General features: G+C 58.4%; 1 protein-coding gene across 8 annotated transcripts; it reads left to right on the top strand.

Moving 5' to 3' along the window:
• Window positions 1-4215: 4215 nt before the first annotated feature.
• On the top strand, window positions 4216-16817 carry MST1R (macrophage stimulating 1 receptor). Of its 8 annotated transcripts, none has more exons than XM_088022177.1 (20): window positions 4216-5448; window positions 8298-8486; window positions 8570-8698; window positions 8851-9021; window positions 9584-9737; window positions 10100-10260; window positions 10373-10509; window positions 10932-11093; window positions 11189-11282; window positions 11441-11650; window positions 11753-11899; window positions 11979-12141; window positions 12312-12413; window positions 12492-12704; window positions 13041-13121; window positions 13275-13456; window positions 13574-13683; window positions 13954-14119; window positions 14531-14667; window positions 16435-16817. In XM_088022177.1, exons 1-20 carry the CDS (start codon window positions 4216-4218, stop codon window positions 16688-16690), a joined length of 4197 nt encoding a protein of 1398 aa, XP_087878303.1. In that variant the 3' UTR covers window positions 16691-16817. The 8 variants fall into 8 exon arrangements, with proteins under 8 accessions (XP_087878303.1, XP_087878298.1, XP_027980322.2 ...); XM_088022172.1 differs by having other exon boundaries at window positions 9584-9735; window positions 10095-10260; window positions 12444-12704; window positions 13275-13468; XM_028124521.2 differs by having other exon boundaries at window positions 9584-9735; window positions 10095-10260; window positions 12489-12704.
• Window positions 16818-21896: the final 5079 nt, after the last annotated feature.

Genomic DNA, 21896 nt, shown 5'->3' on the forward strand with positions numbered 1-21896 from the left:
GTTGGGCCTTGTCACTGGTCCCTTCACTCACCCACTCTCACTCACATACAGATACCGAATCCTTCTCCCTGGTCCTTCCCCGTGCTCCCCCATGCACAGGGCCACATGCACATTTGAGTCCTCCCTCCCTTGCACAGCATCAGGCCACCAGCACTCAGAGTCAAAACTGGGGCTGGGGCTCTCTGCATTCAGCTAAAGTCTTGCCACACATAAAGTGTTCTCCAGCACCTCCTGGCCTTGCACCCCACCGCCCCACCCCAACACTCAGTCGGAGCCCTGGTGCTTCCCCTCTCACTCCCAGGAGGGGCCCCCAGCGGTGTGCACCAAAGGACCAGTCATACGCCCTGGGAGGTGTGGCTCTGCTTACTGGGCTGCAGTAACTCAGCAGTAGTTGAGCTGAGTAAGATTCGGACGGTCAGTTAGGGAGAGTCTGAGCCTCGGTACGTGTGGGTGGGAGCCCTTGGTGAGGTGGTCCAGTGTTCAGCACAGACCTCAAGATTCAGAGTTCAGCTTCACCGTAGCTCTAGGCCTCTGGGGAAATTGTCCCAGCTTGAAGGGCTATCCACCTCAGCATCTGTACTTCCAGGCAGTACATTCCTCAGGATGGCCCCAGGAGTGAGCTGGAGGGCCTGCAAGAAGACCCAGCTGACTTCTGGGGAGAGGTGAACCCTGCCCTGGGAAGGGCAGATGCCTCTAGGCACACTGGGCCTTCTTCAGCCACCCTATACCCTGGAATGGCCCAGCCCACGGGGGTCAGTGTGGACATCCCTGGAGGCTCAGCAGTGAAGGCCCAGCCCCATTCACTCTATCCTGAGACCCTCTTTGGGCAGAACCCAAGGCCCAGCTCAGAAAGCTTCTACCTTGCTGCTGGGGCGGGAGGTGGGGGCGCTTTCCCAGTTCTGCCACAACTTAACCATCTCATTGGCTAGGGGAGCAGAAGACCTAGGAAATGTTTATGGGTGAAAAATGTCCACTGAGTATGGTCTTCAGACTGTAGAGTGAATCACCCTCATGTAGTCTCTGAGAGCTGGGCTAAGTAAGATACTCTGCCACTAAAAACAACCCATGTTGGAAAAAAAAATTTGTGTGGGTAGCATGGGCCAAGGGTACACTGGAATGGTTCAATTGCTGTCCCAGGAAATGGCAGCATAGTCCCTGCCCTTGGCCCCATCCTGGATCACATTAGAATGGGTATGGCCACAAGCCACCTGCCCTGACCCCAGAGTCCTTGGGGAACAGCCAGAGGCTTGGTGGTGCTGCTCACCCTGCACATGTGCCCTAGGTCTCTTTTCTGCCTGTTCCTGCTTCTGTTTCTCCCCTTGATCCTGGCCAGTGCACCAAACCACTGTCTCTGGGGCCAGGGTGATGCCAGGACTGCTATTGGCATTCTTCTGGTCAGTGGTCCGCCCCTAGGAGCCCCTGTTGGCTGCTGTGATCCTCATAGGGTTCTCAGCTTCTCTGCAGTTCAGCACCTATTCTGGGTGGGTGTGGAAAGGAGTGGTCACAATCAGGAGGCACCTAAAGTGTGGGGTTTATCTGGGGATCAAGGAAGGAATAACAGGCAAACAGGGAAGGTGTTCCTAGTGAAGGAACCAGCACGTGCAAAGCAAAGGACCTGGTAAAGAACCTGGTATTACTGGTTTACACTAAAGCCGGAGGAGTTTTCAAGGCCTAGGGTTCTTGAACTCCAGGTAAAATTCTGGCATTGGGGAGCCACTGAATGTTTTAAAGTTGCAGAAAGATACGGTCATACTGTGGTTAGAGAGATCCCCTGCTGACACTCAGATGATCTCTTTGGGTTGGAGAAAAAGGCCAGCACTAGTTCTTTGGAGTAGTGTTCAGAGGGGTGTGAGAGCCCAAAATGGGAAAAGAGGGCACTCCTTTGAGGTCACAGATGCCAGGGTAGTTGGGCTAAGGTCCTAAGTCAAATATGGGCCAGGCCTTATGAGCTCAGCTTGGGGGAGCATTTATACCTAGCACAGACTTCCCCCACATGGTTTGCCTCCCCCCTCCTGCAGACCGAGCAATTGGGAGAGAAGGAAGGGGTGCTCCTGTAGATGCTTGCTATCAAGGACCGGGGCTACCCAGGAAGGTATGCTGGCCTGGGGGCAGCCAACATCTTGGCCACACGGTGGCAGCAAAGAATCAACTGTTGATTGCTGTACCCCAACCCTCAAAATGGGTGGATAGGGTGATCAAGGAGGGCCCTGAAGTCTCCTCCCAACCCACAAAAGTCTCTCCGAACATCCTGAGGCAGGATGGGGGTCCAAGAAACTATGTCTTAGTGCCAGCGGAGACTGTTTCATTTCAGTTTTGCTGTGCATGACTATCAGGCATGTGCATGTTGGCTGTGAAACACAGGAACCATGCCATGATTTTTTTATGGGTATTTATTCATTTCCAGGCCAATTCTGGTTAGAGAAGGGAGTGCCTTTTAACGTTGCCCGAGGCTTGGAATCCTCCCGACACTGGGTGTAGCTGCCCACTCCTGCATTTCCTCTCTCCACCAGGTGCTCATTGACCTCCAACCTTGAGCAGGGAGGGAGTCCAGCACTAGGGATGGGGAAAAGGGGGAGCCAGGTATCCAGAGTCAACTGTGCTGGGGTGGGTATAGCACAGGATCTGTGGGACCCACAAAATGGATCTGGCATTGACAGGATCAGGAAGGATTCCTGGAGGAGGTGCCATCTGTTTCAAGAGGAGGAAAGGAAAAAGGTGCTCCTGGAAGGAGGAACAAGGAGCATGGTCTGGATGGGGGAGTACAGAAGATACAGCTCCAAAAGTCAGGCTGAATGAATCCTGCTGGGCTGAAAGCTCCTCTCTGTCCCACCTCTCTTACCATCCAAAGCCCTGGGACCCACAGTTCACAGATCCCTCAGACCTCAGCCTGGGGCCACTCTATGAACCTCCCCCCACCGCAGGGTCCAGGCCCACTTGGCTGAGGGGGCTGTCAGGCTGACGACGTCCCCCAAAGCCCCTCTCCAGTCCTGGGGAGAACCAGTTATCAAGGGGCGGCTGCTGAAATCCAGGTGTAAGAGGCAAAGTTGCCTTTCCTCCTCCCAATCCCATACACCTCACACACCAAAGAGAGAACTCTGGGCAGCCACCTAGTTAGAACTACATCCTCATTTCAGAGACAGAGAGACGGAGGCCCAGCATAGCTCACAGAGCAGGTTAGAGGTCCCCTGTGAAAGACCATGTTCCCCCCATAGCAGGGGGGACCGGAGCACAGCCAGCAAAGAAGGCCGGCCCTGTGTTCTGTTATCCCCATCCTGCAAATTCTGCAGACTGAGGCAGCCGCGGAGGTACCAGAGCAAGGGTTGGGCCTCCACATAAGCTGCCTCTTCTCTGACTCTAATGTCCAGCCAGCAGGGTAGGCCCCAACACATAAGCCCTACTGCCTTGGGCAGGTAGGGTGCAACGCACCTTCCTCCGACACCATCCTGGCACTGACATCCCAGGGCAGGCCCAAGGAACCATGGCCCCTGACCAGAGAGGGTAGCAGTACCACTGGAGGGCCCCACGTCTCCCCTCTGGTCTTCCACACATTCTTGGCCTCTCAGGGGCCCCCAGGCCTTGTTCGGGAACCAGCGTCTGCGCGTGTTGCTGTATACCGGTGACAACGGAAGAAATAAGCCAGGTGGTTCTCAAACCCTCACTGGTGCTGGGCCCCCTTCCCTCCTCACTTCAGCCTAGTCGGGCTTGGGGGGCCGTGAGGGACGGCTCAGGCCTCCTTACCTCTCTCTGGGCCACTCCACGCACACCCACCCACACGCCACGGAGAAAAACGCGCCCAAGAAGGGTAGGTGACAGGCCTGCGAGGGCCTGGAGAGTCGGGTGGGTGGTGGGACCGGTTAGTCCAGGCCTTCGACAGGCCCCGTCTACAGCTCCGCCCCCACACTCTGGCCCCGCCCGCCCCGCCCAGCGCCCTCGGGCCGACTTTGCTCTGAGCTGAGGCTTTGAGCGGCAGCTGGGGCGGCAGGTGAGGCGGCTTCTCTGTTCCCTGGCGGTGTCTGTGTGTCCACCTGGTGCCAGGTGCTCAGACCCGAGGGCAGGGGAGAGCGCTGGGCGTCACGGTAGCCCCGGGCGGGGCTCAGCTGCCGGAGGGCTCTCAGGACCGGCTCTGGACGCGGGTCCCAGCTTCGACTTCCCTCCAGTCGGCTCCCAGCCAGGCCCAGGCCTGCAGGAGTCCCTGCGGGGCCCAGCTGGGCCTGGATGGAGCTTCTCCCGCTGCCGTCCCAGCCCTCACTGTTCCTGCTGCTGCTGCTGCTGCCGCCGCTGCTGACCAGCGGGTCCTGGCAGTGCCCACGCAACTCCTTCGCCGCCTTGCGCGATTTTGACGTGGAGTACGAGGTGCCCAGCTTCTCGGCCGGAGCTCCGGTGCAGGCCATAACGACCTACGAGGGCGGCAAGGACGGGAGCGCCGTGTTCGTGGCTACACGCAATCGCCTGTACGTGCTTGGGCCTGGCCTGCAGCCAGTAGAGAGCCTGGCCACGGGCCCTGTTGGGGACCCTGGCTGCCAGACATGTGCAGCCTGTGGCCCGGGCCCCCACGGCCCACAGGAAGACACAGATGCACAGGTGCTGGTGCTGGAGCCGGCGCTGCCCGCCCTGGTCAGCTGTGGCTCAAGCCTGCATGGCCGCTGCTTCCTGCACGAGCTTGAGCCCCGAGGGACAGCCTTGCACCTGGCACCGCCAGTCTGCCTCTTCTCCGCCCACCACAACCAACCTGAGGAGTGCCCTGACTGTGTGGCCAGCCCTCTGGGTACCGTCGTGACCGTGGTTGAGCAGGGCCATGCCTCCTACTTCTACGCGGCATCCTCACTGGATGAGACAGTGGCCGCGAGCTTCAGCCCCCGCTCAGTGTCCATCCGGCGCCTCAAAGCCGATGCCTCAGGATTCGCACCTGGCTTTGCAGCACTGTCGGTGCTGCCCCAGCATCTCACTTCCTACCCTATCGAGTACGTGTACAGTTTCCGCACCAGGGACTTTGTCTATTTCCTGACCGTGCAGCGAGTCAGTGAGACAGCTGCCCCGGGTGCCTTGCACACGCGCCTGGCACGGCTCAGCGCTGCTGAGCCCGACCTGGGCGACTACCGTGAGCTGGTCCTCGACTGCCGATTCGCGCCCAAACGCCGGCGCCGCAGGGCCTCTGAGGGAGGACAGCCCTATCCGGTGCTGAGAGCCGCCCACACCGCTCCCGTGGGCAGCCGGTTGGCCATGGAGCTGAGCATCACCGAGGGCCAAGAAGTGCTATTTGGAGTCTTCACGGCTCGGAGAGACAGCAGCCCCGGTGTGAGTCCCAACTCTGTCGTCTGTGCCTTTCCCATCGACCTGGTGGACATTCTCATTGAGCAGGGTGTGAAGCGCTGCTGTGAGTCTCCTGTCCTCCACGGCCTGCAGCGAGGTCTCAACTTCTTCCAGTCACCCAGTTTTTGCCCCAACCCGGTGAGCAGAAAGAAGGGACCCTCACCTGGGAGCAGGTGGCTGAATCCAGTGAGAGGGGCTGAGAGGGGAAAGGGCAGGAGGGGACAAGTTTTCTCTTCCATCCAGTTCCTTAGTACTGGGGCAGCGGGGTGGAGTGGTGCCGGGGTGCGGGGATCAGCCAAGCCCAGGCTACCCTGGAAGTTCACCTCCCAGCCAGGCTAGCCCTTGTTGCTCCTCCATTTTGCTCTTTCACCCTCTCAGTTACCATGGCCTTTGATTTTTTAGGTGGTTTCCCAGATTGTGTGAGAACCGGCTTGCATCTCAACTGTCCCTGGCAGACACACTGCCAAACTCCGGGTAGAAGGATGGGATCCCCTCCTGCCGGCCCACCACACATTCCCTCAGGCACACACACAGAGAAACAGCCCCCTACACGGCAGATGCTAACAGAGTCACACAGATACAGCTACTCACCAACACAGTTTTGTTTTCCCTTTGGAAGCACTTGTTTTGTTCTGCTCTCCAAAGAGGGTGGGGCAGGAGTTGTCAGAGAAAGCCCCCACCCCCAATTCAGGGAGCTTCCTGGGCCTTGGAAGTTTGGGGGCTTGTCTGAGAGCCTGCATGGCTTGGGCTTCACTGACACACTCGTTCCCGATTGTTCTCTATGGGCGTTCTCTATGGGGTGGACGTAGGACATGGTGGAGGCGGCTTGGCTCTTGTAAATTCCAGGAGGCTCACCCCAGTCTTGTGCAAGCAACTGTAAACATCTGGGGATGAGTAAAGCCTTAGGAGGGGGTGGTTGGAATTGGTTCACCATGAAGGAGTCCCAGGCTTTCTTCCACTATAGTTGGGGCCCTGCTCCAGTTTCCCTTCTCACCCCAGTCAGGCGATCTCCCAGTCCATGCTGAACTGGGGGCTCTTTCCAGCAGACCCTACCCAGGTTCTCTCCGGCCATGGTGTCAGGGAGCTGGAGGAGAGACAAACAGGACATTTGTTAAAAGATGCTGAGGATAAAACCCAAACCGACCATTTAGAGCCATTGAAACAGTCCTACCCTAGCTTATAAGAGATTAAACCAAGGCAACGGGGTGAACAGCCTTAGAGGAGTGGTCTTTCAGTGAGCTGACTCACAGGCACTGCTCTCAGAGTCTTTGGTTGCCCTGTGGCCCTGGCCCTTCTGTGACATTCCCCGCTGATTCCTTTCTAGCTCTTATTGATGCCTCAGATGTGGGAGGAGAACTTACAAACAGCGAGGAGTGGGCAGTTTCCAGCCTCACTCCCTCAGCTGAGTCTCTCTGGGTTGCAGAGACCCTAGGGGTAGAGAGCCCTTGTCTGGGCCTGGGCAGCCCCGCCTGCCCTCCTCGCTTTCCCTCAGGGAGTCAGAACCTCTCCCTGACTTGGCTGGTGGTCAGTAGGTCAGAAGACATCCAGCATGAGTTGGCAGTGCCAGGTTCTAGGAGGACTAATCTCAAGATGGCTCACAAGCTGGCCAGGCCCCTGGGAGGTGTGTGAACCAGCCTATACTGTGTTTGCCTGGTGACGGGGCACATAGTCTCCAGGCTACACCCACTGTGTCTGATTGTGGCTGGCCTCAGGAAGCCTGTGGGCCTCTTATCTGGCACCTGCCCTCTGTGGGTTCAGGTAGGGTTTAAGTCTGGAGCAGTCACCCTCCTCTGTGGGGCCCTGGACACTTGAGTCATGTTTTCAGGAGCCATGGGCTCATAGACAAGCCTGGAAACCCAGAGCTAAGGCCCTGGAACCCAGGAGCAAGCAGACAGGGGTGTGGCCCTGACTGGAGTAGGGCCTCCTTTCCACCCCGCAGCCTCACCTGTCCCTGAGTCATGCTGAAAACACCTGGATGGCTTCCGGCGAAGGCCAGGCCCCTTTCCCCCGCCTCAACTGAGGACAGAATCCCAGTTCCCACCCACCCGGGCTACAGATGAAGAGCGTGTAGAGTTTCTGGGCCCAGCTCTGCACCCCTAGGGCTCCTGATCAGCACCGAGGTCTGAGCACTAGGTTAAGCATACTTGGTTTGATGGGAGCCTCAGGGCTAGCAAGGGAAGGTCCCAAGCAGCTAGGGCTACTAGCCCTGCCTGCGCTTTGCACTCACCTCCAATACCTTGCATTTTTACCCTGATCTGATTTCTCAGAAGCTTCCACAGTCCTGCCTTGCGGCCTTAAGTGCAGCCCCTCAAACACCTTCCCGTTAAGAGCAGGGGAGAGGTGTCTCACAATCCCTGGGGCCTAGGCTTCAGGCCTTGGTTTTTCCCTTTTGTACCCTGAAGGGGATCCAGGTAGCAGCTGGAGGTGCGGGAAGATCTTTGGAATCTCAGGGAGAAGGACCATGTTACCAGTCCCATGCTGCCGCAATTACCTTCAGAGTTTAGCCACCTTACGCTGGAGCGGAAACGGAAGCCCAGGCTGAAGTGCAGGGCATAACCGGCAGGGGGCAGAAGAGGACTGGTCAAGAGCTCGGACTTCTTACTGGCTCCACTCCTGAGAGGCTTTAAGACCCCGGACAAGTGACCAAATACACTCTGAGCCCATTTCCTTATCTGCAAAATGGGGGTGGTGAGAGCACCCACTTTATAGGGCGGTTGTGAGGACAGAATGGGGTTGGGCCTGTAAGACTCTAAGTCATTATCAGAACGAACATGGCAGGTCAGAGCAAGGCATGGGAGAAGCCGGTCTTCTAGCCTGGGCCTTCTTTCCTGGCCTTACTGCCTCTGAGAGACCCATAGGTGGAAGGGGGCAGGTAAGTGGCAGGCGTGGGGCCTTATCTAGCTAAGCTAGGTAAGGGTTGGGGGTTTGGGCTGCTGTGGTTACTGACAGAGGTGATGACCCCTGACCCCTTCCCTGGCCCTCCCCAGCCTGGCCTGGAGGCCCCCAGCCACAACACCAGCTGCCATCACTTCCCTCTGCTGGTCAGCGGCAGCCTGTTACGTGTGGACCTCTTCAACGGGCTGCTAGGACCAGTGCAGGTCACTGCACTGCACGTGACACGCCTCGACAATGTCACAGTGGCCCACATGGGCACAGCTGATGGGCGCGTCCTGCAGGTAGGACTCCCACCATCTCCATGGCTCCCTGTCCCTGGGTCCCCATCCCCATTTCCATTTTGCTCACAGCTAACCTGTCCCAGGTGGAACTGGCCAGATCTCTCAACTACTTGCTGTATGTGTCCAATTTCTCACTGGGCAGCAATGGGCAGCCCACGCAACGAGATGTCAGTCGCCTTGGAGACCACCTGTTCTTTGCCTCTGGGGACCAGGTAAGGTGGGACTGGGGTCAGGCCTGGGGCCAGGACTGTGGGAGCATAGCCCCTCCATCCAATCCTGCCACCCTGACCTACAATAACCAGGGCGTCAATGGGATCTGGTTCCCCCTCCCAGCACCCCTGAGCCCCCTGTCTACCACTCCAAGGTCTTCCAGGTACCTATCCGGGGCCCTGGCTGCCGCCACTTCCTCACCTGTGGGAGTTGTCTGCGGGCACAGCGTTTCATGGGCTGTGGCTGGTGTGGAGACATGTGTGGCCGGCAGAAGGAGTGTCCTGGCTCCTGGCAACAGGATCATTGCCTACCTGAGCTTACTGAGGTATGGCTTGCTTGGCAAGGCACAGGTAAGGGTGGGACAAGCTGGGCCTGGGGTGGGTCTCAGCATGTCTTTTTAAAAATTTTTTAATACTATTTCTTTTAGTTTCTTTTTTTTTTTTTAAAGATTTATTTATTTAAGAGAGAGCACGCATGCATGTGTGCACATGAGCGGGGGAGTGGGAGAGGGAGATAATCTTAAGCAGACTCCCTGCTGAGGGTGGAGCCCAACATGGGGCTTGATCCCACAACCCTGAGATCATGACCTGAGCCAAAATCAAGAGTCTGACGCTTAACCAACTGAGTCACCCAGGCGGGGGGTCAGCATGTCTTAACCATGATCCTCAGGACTGGAATGTCCTCAGTATCACCAAGAAGGGTATTTTTGGCAGAGAGGATGGCACATGCAGAGACTTGGAGGCAGAAAAGTGCCTGAGTAAGGACTAGGGAGTGACCTAGGGAACTGGAGGGAGGGCAAGCAAGGGCATGACCAAAAACTCTGGGGAAAGCAGACAGCTGAGAGCCCCGACCCACACAAGGGACTCAGGCTCTCTCCCCCTCTTCAGTTCTACCCGCAGAGTGGACCCCGAAGGGGCAGCACAAGGCTGACCCTGTGCGGCTCCAACTTCTACCTGAACCCTGCTGATCTGATGCGTGAGGGCACCCATCAAGTCACCGTGGGCCAAAGTCCCTGCCGATTGGACAGTTCAAACCTCAGGTGTAATCTGGTCTCTGCCCTTCCTATCCCTGACAGGGGTGACCAAGCAGCCCTTTCCCTCTGAGACCCTGTCTTCTGCTTGCTGGGGGCAAGGAGGTAGGAGGCAAGCTGCAGTGGTTCTGGCTGCTTGGTGTCTGAGGAGACATCTCTGTCCCTTCTTGAGCCTATATATGCCCTACCCATCTGTTGAGTCGTGGAACTGGGCAAGGTTAGTCCCTGCCTCACCAGATCCTGCCTACCCTGGAGGAAGGGGCGTGAAGAGATGCCATCTTTAGCCTCAGAGGAGACCTGATATGTGGCAGGCATGCAGCCAAGCCTGTGTGACCCCTGACTGACCTTGGATTCCCCTGTTGCCCTAGACCAGTGCCCCAGAAAAACCTTGTAGAGGAGCTTGAGTGTGAGGTGGAGCCCTCAGGCATGCAGCCAGCTGGACCCGCCAATATCAGCCTCACCGTGACCAACATGCCCCCAGGCAAGCACTTCCGGATAGATGGCACCTCCATGCTACAAGGCTTCTCTTTCATGGTGAGGCCACTTGCCTTGTCTGTGCCTTTGGCCAGCCGGGCAATATGGGCAGTGAGGGGCTTGGAGTGGAAGGCCTCTTATGCCAAGCTAAGACACCTCCATACTCTCTTAGGAGCCGGTGCTGACAGCAGTAAAACCCCTCTTTGGCCCACGGGCAGGGGGCACCCACCTGACCCTTGAAGGCAAGGGCCTGTCTCTAGGCACCAGCCAGGCTGTGCTGGTCAATGGGACTGAGTGCCCACTGGAACGGTAAGTGCCAACAGGCCAGGGGAGGGGAGGCTACAGGGCACCCGCCCCCCTCCCTGGAGAACCCTTACCACGTGGGACTTGGATCCTGCCAGTGCAGAGAGAGGAGAGCTCAGTCACATGGTCAGTGTAGGGAGCAGGTCCAGGAAGAAGGGTCTGTTGCCCCCTCCAGCCCAGAGGTGGTTTGGGGATGGCAAGACAGCCCATCGCAGAGTTTATTAGCTCCAACCAAGGCTGTGGGGAACGTGTTCCCGCCCCTCCTTCTTGGAAGACTTAATGGCCCCATCTTCAAACAGACCCACCGAGTATGGGCAGGTTGGGATGACCAACAGAGGAACTGGGAGGGATTGGCCGACCCTTGGAGAAGGTAGGTCTGGCCATCACGGAGGGTGATCCTGAGCCCAATCCCCCACCCCTTTCTGCAGGGTCATCGAGGGGCAGCTTTTATGCACCACGCCCCCTGGGGCGGCTACGGCCAGCGTTCCCATTCACCTACAGGTGGGCGGTGCTGTGGTGCCTGGCTCCTGGAACTTCCGCTACCTGGAAGACCCTGTTGTGCTGGGCATCAGCCCCAACTGTGGCTACATGTAAGTGCCACCCCCTTGCCCGCTCTGGTCTCCTAGGAATGAGGGAGCCGGCCCGAGAGAGCACCCCAAGCCCACCACACTGCTCTGCTCCACAGTGGCTCCCACGTCACCATCCGTGGCCAGCATCTGACTTCGGTGTGGCACCTAGTGCTGTCATTCCATGATGGGCTTAGGGCAGTGGAAAACAGGGTGAGTGGGCACGGGCAGCTGCCAAGCGGGCACTAGCCAGGAGGGAAGAAGGCTGGATGGGTCCCCTGAGTTCCAGCTCTACCCCACGCTGGGCTGAGGAGACCGGGGTGGCCGGAGATGGAATGCTTGGCTAACCACTCTTGCCTGGGCCCCAGCAGTGTGAGGGGCAGCTCCCGGAGCAGCACTCGTGCCGCCTGCCCGAATATGTGGTCCGAAGCCCCCAGGGGTGGGTGACAGGGAACCTGAGCGCCCAGGGGGACGGAGCTGCTGGCTTCACACTGCCAGGCTTTCGCTTCCTGCCCCCACCACATGCCCCCAGCACTGACCTGGCCCCACTGAAGCCTGAGGAGCATGCCGTTAAGTTTGAGGTAAGTGTGGGGGATGGAAGGTAGGGATGGTGGAGGGTTAGGGCTGAAGCCTTTCCCAGAGGAGATGGGGGCACTGGCCAGTCCTCATGACTGTCTCTGCAGTATATTGGGCTGGGTGCGGTGGCTGATTGTGTGGATGTGAACGTGACCGTGGATGGTAAGAGCTGCCAGCATGAGCTCCGGGGAGATGTGGTCATCTGCCCCCTGCCCCCCTCCCTGCAACTCGACGAGGACGGTGTCCCCCTGCAGGTAGGCAGCTCAGCTGGCCCTCCACGGGAGACGTGGGCCGGGGCTTGCAGGCTGGGCCTGAGCTGCTACCTGCCCCCAGGTCTGCGTGGATGATGAATGTCACATCCTGGGCAGGGTGGTACGGCCAGGCCCGGAGGGGGTCCCCCAGGGGCTACTCCTTGGTGTCCTGCTGGCCCTGCTCCTGCTTGTGGCTGCGCTGGCCGCTGCGCTGATCTTCAGCTACCGGCGGAGGAAACAGCTAGGTGAGCTCTCCACTCCCCTCCCGACTCAGCCTGTACCCCCAAACCATGGCCTCTCCAAGTCTCTATATCCTCTTTCCGCCCAGGCCTTGGCGGTCTGCCCACACCCCCTGGGTACAGGGCAGCCTCTAGGTGTTTGGAGAGGCTGGCCACCAAGGGCTGTCTTTCCACAGTCCTGTCTCTAAACCCAGGCGACCTGGTATCCTTGGACCGGACGGCTGGAGCCGTGCCTTTGCCTGTGCTCCGCTCGGGCTCTGACTACAGAAATGGCCTTGGTGAGATGGGGGAAGCACTGAGAGCTCGAGCCACACCCTTGGCTCCACAGGCCCCTCACTCCGTCTCCTCCACAGCAGCCCCTGACGCCGATGGTCTGGATGGTCCGGATTCCACCACCCGGGACCACAAAGCGTCCTCCTCAGACAGTGGGGATGGGTCCTGCGTCCCACTGCTGCGGACAGCGTCCATCCAGCTTGGGGACCTGGACTCTGCGCTCCTGGCCGAAGTCAAGGATGTGCTGATCCCCCATGAGCGGGTGGTCACCCACAGTGACCGAGTCATTGGCAAAGGTGTGTGGGCCAAGACAGGTGGGGCTGGGGCACAGATGGAGTCCTAAGATGGCATGGGCTCAAGGGACATTTAGGCAGGACTCTGCTCTGGCCTTCTCACCAAGCTTTGTGACCTTGGGAATACCACAGAACCTCTCTGAGCCTCCATTTTCTCATCTGTGGATTCCGGGGCAGATTAGGTGGGCATGGGTGGGCTGCAGGCTCTGTCACCGTGTAGCTGCTGCTTGTTTTTAATGTCAGATTGGCCAGCTGGTGCTCTGGGGTTTGGTTGCCAGTGTCAGCACGTGGTGTGCACCCCAGGCCATTGGGGCGCCCTCACCATCTCCCCTTCCCCAGGCCACTTTGGAGTTGTCTATCACGGAGAATACATAGACGAGGACCAGAATCGAATCCACTGTGCCATCAAGTCGCTGAGTCGTAAGTGGGGAAGAGGCCAGGAGGGTCCCCGGCCCTGCTGTGCTCCCCCACCCTGCTGAGTGACCTGGAGCAGGAGACCTTTCTTCTCCATTTCCCCATCTGACCCTGGCAGAGGGTCTCCCTGGTCTGAGCCTGACTCCAGCCACTCTGCAGGCATCACGGAGGTGCAGGAGGTAGAGGCCTTCCTGCACGAGGGGCTGCTCATGCGCGGTCTGCACCACCAAAACGTGCTGGCTCTCATCGGTATCGTGCTGCCACCGGAAGGGCTGCCCCGTGTGCTGCTTCCCTACATGCGCCATGGAGACCTGCTTCAGTTCATCCGCTCTCCCCAGCGGGTCCGTGCTCAGGTGGCCCAGGGCAGGTGGGGGCGGGGGGAGGGGGTCAGGAGACGGGGGCAGTGGTTGGGGATGCGTTGCTAAGCCCTTGCTTACTGACTCACCTGTGGCCCCCAGAATCCCACAGTGAAGGACCTCATCAGCTTCGGCCTTCAGGTAGCCCGCGGCATGGAGTACCTGGCAGAGCAGAAGTTTGTGCATAGGGACCTGGCTGCTCGGAACTGCATGTGAGGGGCCAGAACATTTGGGGTGAAGCAAGGGGGGCAGGGCGTCAGGGTGTGCAGCTGCCTAAAGGCACCTCAGGGAAGGGCCCCCACTCCAGCCCTTGCTGTGCAGCCCTGGGCATGTCTACCCTTTTCTGGCCCTCTGTTTTCCTGCCTGCCCTGTGCAGGCATAGATTGGACACTGTGGCTCTGAAGCCCTGTGAAGGCCTGGAACAAATGGGTTCAGGGACTGGTGGGGGCTAGTCCAGAGTGTGATTTCCCTCCCACCCTCAGGCTGGATGAGTCATTTACTGTCAAGGTGGCTGACTTTGGCCTGGCCCGAGACGTCCTGGACAAGGAGTACTACAGTGTTCAACAGCACCGCCACACTCGCCTCCCTGTCAAATGGATGGCACTAGAGAGCCTGCAGACCTACAGATTCACCACCAAGTCTGACGTGGTGAGGCCACACCTGTCCCAGAGTCCACAAGGCCTCAGTGTCCTGGGAGAGCACTCGGCCTTGCCCATTCAGCTCCAGCTGATGAGCTGAGTCCCAGGACTCCCCAAGCTGAGCAGCCCCCCCACAGCCCATTTGCCCACCTCTGGAGCAGGTCTAAGATGGACTCCTCTTGCCAGGGCGCGAGGGGGCTGTGAACTCATTGGCTCCTTGCAGACAATACAGGGCCTTCCCAGGCCCAACTCTGGGCAGGGTCCAGTGGTGAGAAGAGACTGAGGGAAGATGCTTATGAGGTATTGAGGAGTGGGCTCTGATGGATTTCCAGCTGGAGGGTTCTGGGGGGTAGAGGACCTGGGGGGCCCACCTGCCCCCAAATTTGGGGTAAGAGTTGAGCCTCCTCTCCCCTTCCCACAGTGGTCGTTTGGTGTGCTGCTATGGGAGCTGCTGACACGGGGCGCCCCACCATACCCCCACATTGACCCTTTTGACCTCACTCAATACCTGGCCCAGGGTCGGCGCCTGCCCCAGCCTGAGTATTGTCCCAATTCTCTGTGAGTATGTGGAGGTGGAGGTGGGAGGGAGTTGGGCCCCAGAGACAAGGGAGGAGCAGGAGACAAAGCTCTCGGCTGGCTCTCTGACTGATCCTCTGGTCGACCTGGAAAGGGCCCCTTTCTGGGCCTCAGTTTCCTCATCTGTGGACCGGTTCCACCCCAATTTGGGCCTGAGTGCTGGGAGGATATCATGGTTGCCATGGTAACGGTACTCCCCACTCAGAGTCTGGGTTGAGGCCAGTGATTTGATTTCTCAGCACTCCTCTCACCCCACCCCCGCCAAGGGGGCCTGTTTTCCATCTTTTCCATTCACTTAACCTCAAGGAAAGGTTCCATTAGCTCCCACACTAGCCCCCTCCACATCTCCAGATCAGAATTTTTCCCTACTGAATATAGTTTCAGATTCCCTGTTCCCAAGGCACGGTGGCAGCTGCATTGTCCCCGTGCCTGCCCGGTGGGTCTATGCGAGGGTTCAGCTGCAGAAGCGGTACGCGGGCCTTGCCTGTGCCCAGGGCTTTGTGGTTAGAACAGGAAGAACCATGTCACAGGTAAAGGTGGTTGATGACTCCTGTCTCAGGCTGTGTTCCAAAAGGGTATGAGTAACCCTTCCTCTGGCCCTGCCTGCCTTGGGTTTGATCTTTATTATTCATTTCACTAGTGCATCTGGTTTGAAGTAAGGGAAATCACCTTTACTGCCCGTCTGCCCCGCCGGGTCAGGTTCCCTGACAGAGCCTCTGAGCAGGAGGGTATATGTACAGGGGGTTTCTTGGTAGACTGGGGGCCAGGGAAGCGGGACTGGGCTGGGGGAGAAACTGGGCTGCCATGCTGTGTGATGCAGCAGAGGCTGTAGCCCATCCCACAGCGGCTGCTTGATCTGGGGTGGCTCTTCAGAGTGTTACAAAATTTAGATCAAGGGGCCTGGTCCCGGGACTAGGCATTAATAAGTCATTGGTCACAGTGAGAGCTTGGGGAAGGCAGCTCTCTTCTGCCTAGGGCACTTCCTAGGGGGGGCTTCAGCAAGAGCCGGCAGCTGCCACTGGGATCTGGGTGGACCACCACAGCATCCATTAGACCAGGCCAAGTCCATTCTCCTCTCGAGGCCTGTTTCCTCATCTGTAAAGTTGGGATGATGACAGTAACACCGTCAGAAAGTCTGAGAATTAGGAGATTATTGTGTGTAGGGCACTTAGTGTCATTTAAGGCAGGGATGGCATTTCCAAGATGAAGAGGCACTTATTAGGACCCACCAGGCAAACCCAGAGAAAAACTGCTTGGGAATCACGGTGCCACTGCGGCCACCCCCCACGTCCAAGGCTCAGGACTTTTAATCCCCATTTCACTGGACACGGGCTTCCTTCCTAAAAGACATAAGATATAACTGTGATAGCTCACAAACTGCGCCCTAAGCTACGCACTTTACCCGCGTCCTCCCACCCTCTGCCCCAACAGCTCTGTGATCAGGGCACGATCCAGAGGCACAGAGAGCCTAAGGAACTTGCCCAAGATCACATTGTTCAGGTCACCGGGCACGGGAGTCCAAGCTCCTAACCTTCGGGGCAACTGGGCCTCTGCCAGGTGGGGAGGCAGGACTGGAATAGCGATCCGCAGGCTGAGAAGAGCCGCCCCTGACTGGGCAGCGCTCGGCACTAGGCCCTGTCACCTGTCCTCATCCCTGTGTGGCCTGCCCCTGGGGATTCACGGCAGGTGGGCCGCCCGGAATCTCCAGCTGGGGATGCACCCTGCTCTGACACGCCCCTCCCCCTACAGGTATGCAGTGATGCACCGCTGCTGGGCTGCGGACCCCGCGGTGAGACCCACCTTCGCGGTGCTGGTGGAGGAAGTGGAGCATGTGGTCGCCAGGCTGCTCGGGGACCACTACGTGCAGCTGCCTGCAGCCTACGTGAACCTGGGCCCTGGTGCCTCAGATGAGGCCAACAAGCCCCCAGGACAGTCGCAGACCACGCCTGTGCACAGGAGCATGGGTCGGCCCCGGCCCCTCTCAGAGCCACTGCAGCCCACGTGACCCCAGCCCTAGGCAGGCCCCAGGGACTGGCCCTGCCTAGCAGCCAGGGAGTTCGTCCCAACCTGCCTCTGGGCCATGCCAGGCCCGGGGCAGCCCAAGCCAGCCTCCTCCTGTCCCTGCCCCTGAACCTTCAGGGGCGACCCGAGGGAGCAGGGCCCCTTGGCCCCTCACTCCACAGCGGGAGCAGTGGGGTGATCCTCGATGGAATGAGTATTTATGGGGTATCCGGCGTGTGCTCGACCTGCTGGGCACAGGAGACTCAACGGTGACCACACAGGCACTGGCCCTTGAACTAGTAAATGAACAAACGAATATTCGAGTGCAAATTGTGGTCAGTGCTATGAAAGAGAGACAGGCTGCTTTGAGGGAATGGAGGGCAGCTTTAGAGAGAGAATAGAGGTGAGGGAAGCCTCCCTAGGAGGTGACATTTCTGCTAAGGCCCTGTCAGGTGGGAACTGTGCCAGAAGCAGAGGTGGGGGAAGAGAGCTTTGGGCAAAGTGAGCAGCACATTCCAAGACTCCGAGGCTGGAAACGGGGAGGGTCAGCAAGAAGGCTCCAGGGAACAGGAAGGGTAGGGCAAGGCCCTGATCCAGGTTACAGGGCCCTGGGGACTTCGTGATGGAACCAAGAAGGGTGGGTTGAGTACCCAGGCGTGCAGTAGCCAGCCCGTGTCTGTCCCTTTCTAGCCCTTCTCAGGGCTCCCTGCTCCACCTGCAGCTCCCCTCACACATATACAGCCCCCCCCAACACACACACTGTCAGGGCATGAAGACCAGCCCCTCCCCCCCACCAATCCTGCCATCATTGCCCTTGCAGTCTTGAGAGAGATGAGCCAGCAACAAGGCCTCAGCTCCACACTTTCAAGGCACCAGCTTCAAGATGCCGGACGGCCCAGGCTATTTATACTCGTCAAGGCCACCGCACAATAGCCACTAGAGGGGCAGACTCCACCAGAGAGCAAGAACAGTTTCCTCCTCATGCTGCTCCTCTCCCACACCCTGGATGCTAAAGGGGGCAGCTGGGATGCCAGGGACTGGGCCCAGGGCATGCATCGCGGTCATTCCTCTGTCTTGCTCAGGACCCCTGTGGCCTCCATCCTGCCAGTCGGGAGACCCCAGCTCACCCTGAGGGGAGCAAGCTCCCTCTCCTGTGAGTTCCCAGCTCTTTGCCCTGTCATATATGGAACCCTGGGTTTGGGGGAAGAGCTCCCTGGTAAACTGAGTGGGGGTTTCCTTGGGACTGGAGCTGTCCAGCTGTTCTCTACCCATACTGCTGCGTACACTGTCACCTCAGGCCAAAGGAGGCCCTGCCATGGGGAGCCTAAGGCCCCCGAGGACATGTGGGTAAAGCTTAAAAGGAGGCTCTTCTGCTCAAGCGCAGGGTCCCAAAGATGAGGGGTCAATGATCTGGAGAGGTAGAGATGGATATGCCTGTTTACCACTGTACCTCTGATCCTCACTCAGACCTAGAGAAGGTTTTGTAGGCTTGCATGCTCAGCCAGAGACCTCTGGTCCGTGTCCGTGTGTGTGTGTGTGTGTGTGTGTGTGTGTGTGTGCGCGCGCGCGCGCGTGCGTGTAGGGGACATCAGTTGTGTCGCCCCTGAGGTTGGAAGAAAGATGAGTGGAATGTCCTAGAGTACCGAACAGCTCTAGTCCCTATACTAGTTAGGGCTGTTGCCATCTCTCCGACTTGCAGTCCTCCTGCCCTGACTTCATCCTGGGGATCTGAAGAGACCTCCCAGCCTTGGGTAGGGAGTGAGGAGAAGGTCCAGAGGCCTCTCTCAAGCTGGACTGAGGCTCCTTCCCCACTGAGCCTCTGAAGTTCATGGACCACTGGCTCACCTGCTCATAAGAGAGGGGGTCTGTGCCTGGGAGGGGAGCTTAGCAGGAGAGGGTTCTCAGAGAAGGGAGGTAGAGGACAGCTCAGGGGGTGTCAGCTTTTCTGTGCAACCAGAATATCGGGCTTTGGACATATTTCTGAGCCAGGGGCCTCCAAGGCCAGCATTCTCCAGAGAGGGGCCCCAGTTAAGCAGGTGCTTGGGCCCCTGGATCATGGTACAGCTGCACCTCCTCCTCCCAGTGCTACAGCCCCCAGGCTCTGAGCTCCATCCTCAGAGCCACCTGAGTAGTCGCTAGTCCAGCTGGAGTGTCAGGAACTAGAACTGCTTCAGGGTTTCAAATTCTTGAAGGGGCCCCCAGGGAGAAGAGGAAAGGAGGGTTAGTTTTAGGCCCCCAGATGGGCTGGGGGAGACAGAAGGTTTCCGAGTGGCTTCCAGGGCCAGTGAAGGCTGAGCTGCCTTTCCCCTGGGGGAGGCCTGAGTAGTATCTCAGACATGGTGGGTGGCCAGTGCAATGGGAAGGTTGCTGGTGGCCATGGTGGGCCTAGGCCTGCCACTAGGGTGGGATGGGGTGAGCAGAGGCTTCTCCTGGGGCTTTGGGAGTCCAGTCTTCTACCATGAGCTGTGGAGAGCAGGTACCAGCTCCCCAGCCTCATCCCCCTCTCTCACAGCCCAGTGGGGCTGGGGGCAAGCAGGTGCCAGTAAAGGTTGGAGGGAGGCCAGGATGGGAGCTGGGGCCAAGGAAGTTGCAGATGACTCACAGCCTCCTGACTGCCCATTGGTGTCACTGTTGTCTGGCACCTGGAGAGCAGGCATGGGGCCGACTGATCTGCTTTGATGGGGGGCCATGGGTCTGGTCTGAGATCCTCCTTAGGCCTCAATCCCAGCCTTTCAGAGAATTTTCCCAGGGATCCCAAAGCCCTCTGGGGTCACATCTGAGAGCTCCAGATATTGACCCGTTCCAAACCTTGGGATCTTCTGGGACACTGGCCTTACCAGTCACTCCCTCAGTGCAGCCCATGAGGCCATGGGTCCACCAGTGGTGCAACTTTACAACTTAACTCCCTTTACCTATAGGAGAGAGCAGGACCCCCAGTGCCGGGGGCGGGGCAGACATGGGTCCTGCTGGGAGTGTCTGAGGCTCAGAGAGGCCCAGGCTACATCTCACGATTATTGCCTCTGCCTGGAGAGAAGCAGCCCTAGGAATCAGTAGCTGAGCACGGAGCCCCATCCACCTGGCCCTGATGAAGAACACCTTTTATTCCATGCTGGGACTGGAGAACTCCCCTCTGTGAAGACCCCAGGATCTGAGCATCTCTTTACTCAGATCCTCTGCTCTGCCCCCATGAGGGTCCAACCAGCCCAGAGGTGGAGCAACACCAGCCCAGAGGAGTGGGGAAGACTCGGTGAAGGGCCCCCAGCATTGCCCATCTGGTATAGAGGGGCCGGCTGAACTGCGTTCTCTCCTGCCACTCTTTTGAGGTTTGTTCCAGACAGAGTTTTTAACCCAATGAGTGAGAGGCCAGAAGAGCCTGGGCAGCTGTGACATTCACATCTGACTGTGGTAGCTTCCTGGGTGGGGTGGGTTCTTCAGGCTTAAGGATGGTGACCTGGAGCCGTGGCCTTCATGCTTGGTCCTCCCCCGGTGGGAGTCCTCGGCCCAAAGCTTGGCAGGAGATGCCCAGCAGTCGGCAGGGCTTGCCTGAACCCACTCAGTCCATAGGTGTGATACCTGGATCCCAGCCACCTCACTCTGATATCCTTAGAAATGACTGTTTCTCCTGAACGCCCCAGCCCCATCAGTCCATCCGATAGGAACTCACAGCTCCAGGCTCTATAAGGGAGGGTGGCTCTGCTCCTGAGCCTCCCCACAGCCTCTGCATCTTATTCTCTATTCCTCCAATGCCCCGAGCATCTTTCTGTCCCTGGTTCCAGGACATTCAGGCTAAGCCTAGCAGGGACGGTCACAGTGCCCTTTAGAGGGAGACACACAGATCACACTCCTCTTGCAGGATGAGAAACCCAAGATCATTCTGGGATTGTGCCCTACCATTGCTACTCATTCCCCTGCAACTTCTCCACCCATCTGGCAGCCTTGACCTTATCAGGGAAACAGGGGCACTTACGGCCCTGACAGCCTGCCTTTGCTGGGCCTGTGACAGGAGGCCCTGGTATTTGGCCCTCACCAGTCTCCCTGTTGCTCAGCAGAAGCTCAGATGCAAGGCCCATGGTGGTTCCTATTTTGAACTCAGGTGGTAGGAGATGAGGGAAGTTGCTAGATCCTTGGGGCTCAGCAAGGGCAGAGGCAGAGGGAGAACATGAGGCTCCCGATGCCAGGGGCATCCTTGCCTTCTCTCCTCCGTTCCCTCTCATGTTGGTTTAGCCACCTGCACGCCCACTTGTGGTCAGTCTTGGTCTGGGCACTTGGGATCTGGGAACATATCAGGAAAGGCAGGGGACTCAAAGCAGGATCCCAGGATCATCAGTCAGCTGGCAAGCCAGTGCTCACTTCCTCATGTCACAAGCCCCACCTGTGCAGCCTGGACCGTAGAGACTTGGAGGCTCTCAAGAAGTCAGCTCCTCTCCTGGACTCCATGGTAGTACCAGCTTCAGCCAGGCATCAGTCCTGCTGGAGTGTTCCTCCCAGCTTGGGGGGCCACCTCTTCGAAGGGGAAAAAGAATCCTTTGGGCAGCCCCAGTCACCCTTCCCACATGGCCCCTTGCCCACAGGCTCTGACCCAGCAACCTGTTCTTAAAGTTGCCCCCACCCTCCACGGGGCCTGGGGTCTTCAAGGACCCCGGGGGTGGGCAGATCTCAGCTCCTCTCTGCAGATGTGGTTGGAGGTCTCTTCCCAATAGTCGCGGAATGATGTGTGCTTCCAGAAGCACTTCCTTTGTCCCCACCTAGATTGGCTCCCGGCTGGGGGGGGGCTGCCGGCCTCAGCCCCAGGGCCGTCAGGGTGCCTGTGCCATTGCCCTCCCTCCGGGCTGGTGCGGCTGGCCATCTTTCACGCAGAGTTACGTAAGCTTGAGTCAATTGGAGCTCAGAGCAGTTCATTGTGGGCTATTTTTAAGCTGTAACACGTCTCAGCAGAGGGGTCACTGCACCGCGGCTTGCAGGGAAGGTTGTTTAAACATCTGTTATTTAAATTTCCTATGCCTTAGAGCTCAAAAGCCACATCCTCCTGGCACTCCTGGATCTGCATTCCACATTCCAGATTAGGAGTAGATTATCACCCCTCATCCCACCAAGGGCTCCCCTGGGGTTGGAGTTCTCTGCACCCTGGCTGTCTTCCTTCGGGGTCAGGCAGGGAGACCAGGCAGGAGGAGGGCCCCGCTGCCTCTCTGGAATGAGTCCACCCTGGCCAG

Source organism: Eumetopias jubatus, unplaced genomic scaffold, assembly GCF_037043125.1.
Source record: "Eumetopias jubatus isolate StellerSeaLion01/CBP00866 unplaced genomic scaffold, mEumJub1_p1.0 scaffold_1, whole genome shotgun sequence".
Taxonomy (NCBI): domain Eukaryota; kingdom Metazoa; phylum Chordata; class Mammalia; order Carnivora; family Otariidae; genus Eumetopias; species Eumetopias jubatus.

Excerpts from the sequence above, each read along its gene's own strand:
- MST1R (XM_088022167.1), top strand. The coding sequence starts at position 4,216 with ATGGAGCTTCTCCCGCTGCCGTCCCAGCCCTCACTGTTCCTGCTGCTG. Across the intron at positions 9,022-9,583 it reads GCCTACCTGAGCTTACTGAG|TTCTACCCGCAGAGTGGACC; the intron begins GTATGGCTTGCT and ends CCCCCTCTTCAG. Across the intron at positions 11,900-11,978 it reads AGGACGGTGTCCCCCTGCAG|GTCTGCGTGGATGATGAATG; the intron begins GTAGGCAGCTCA and ends ACCTGCCCCCAG.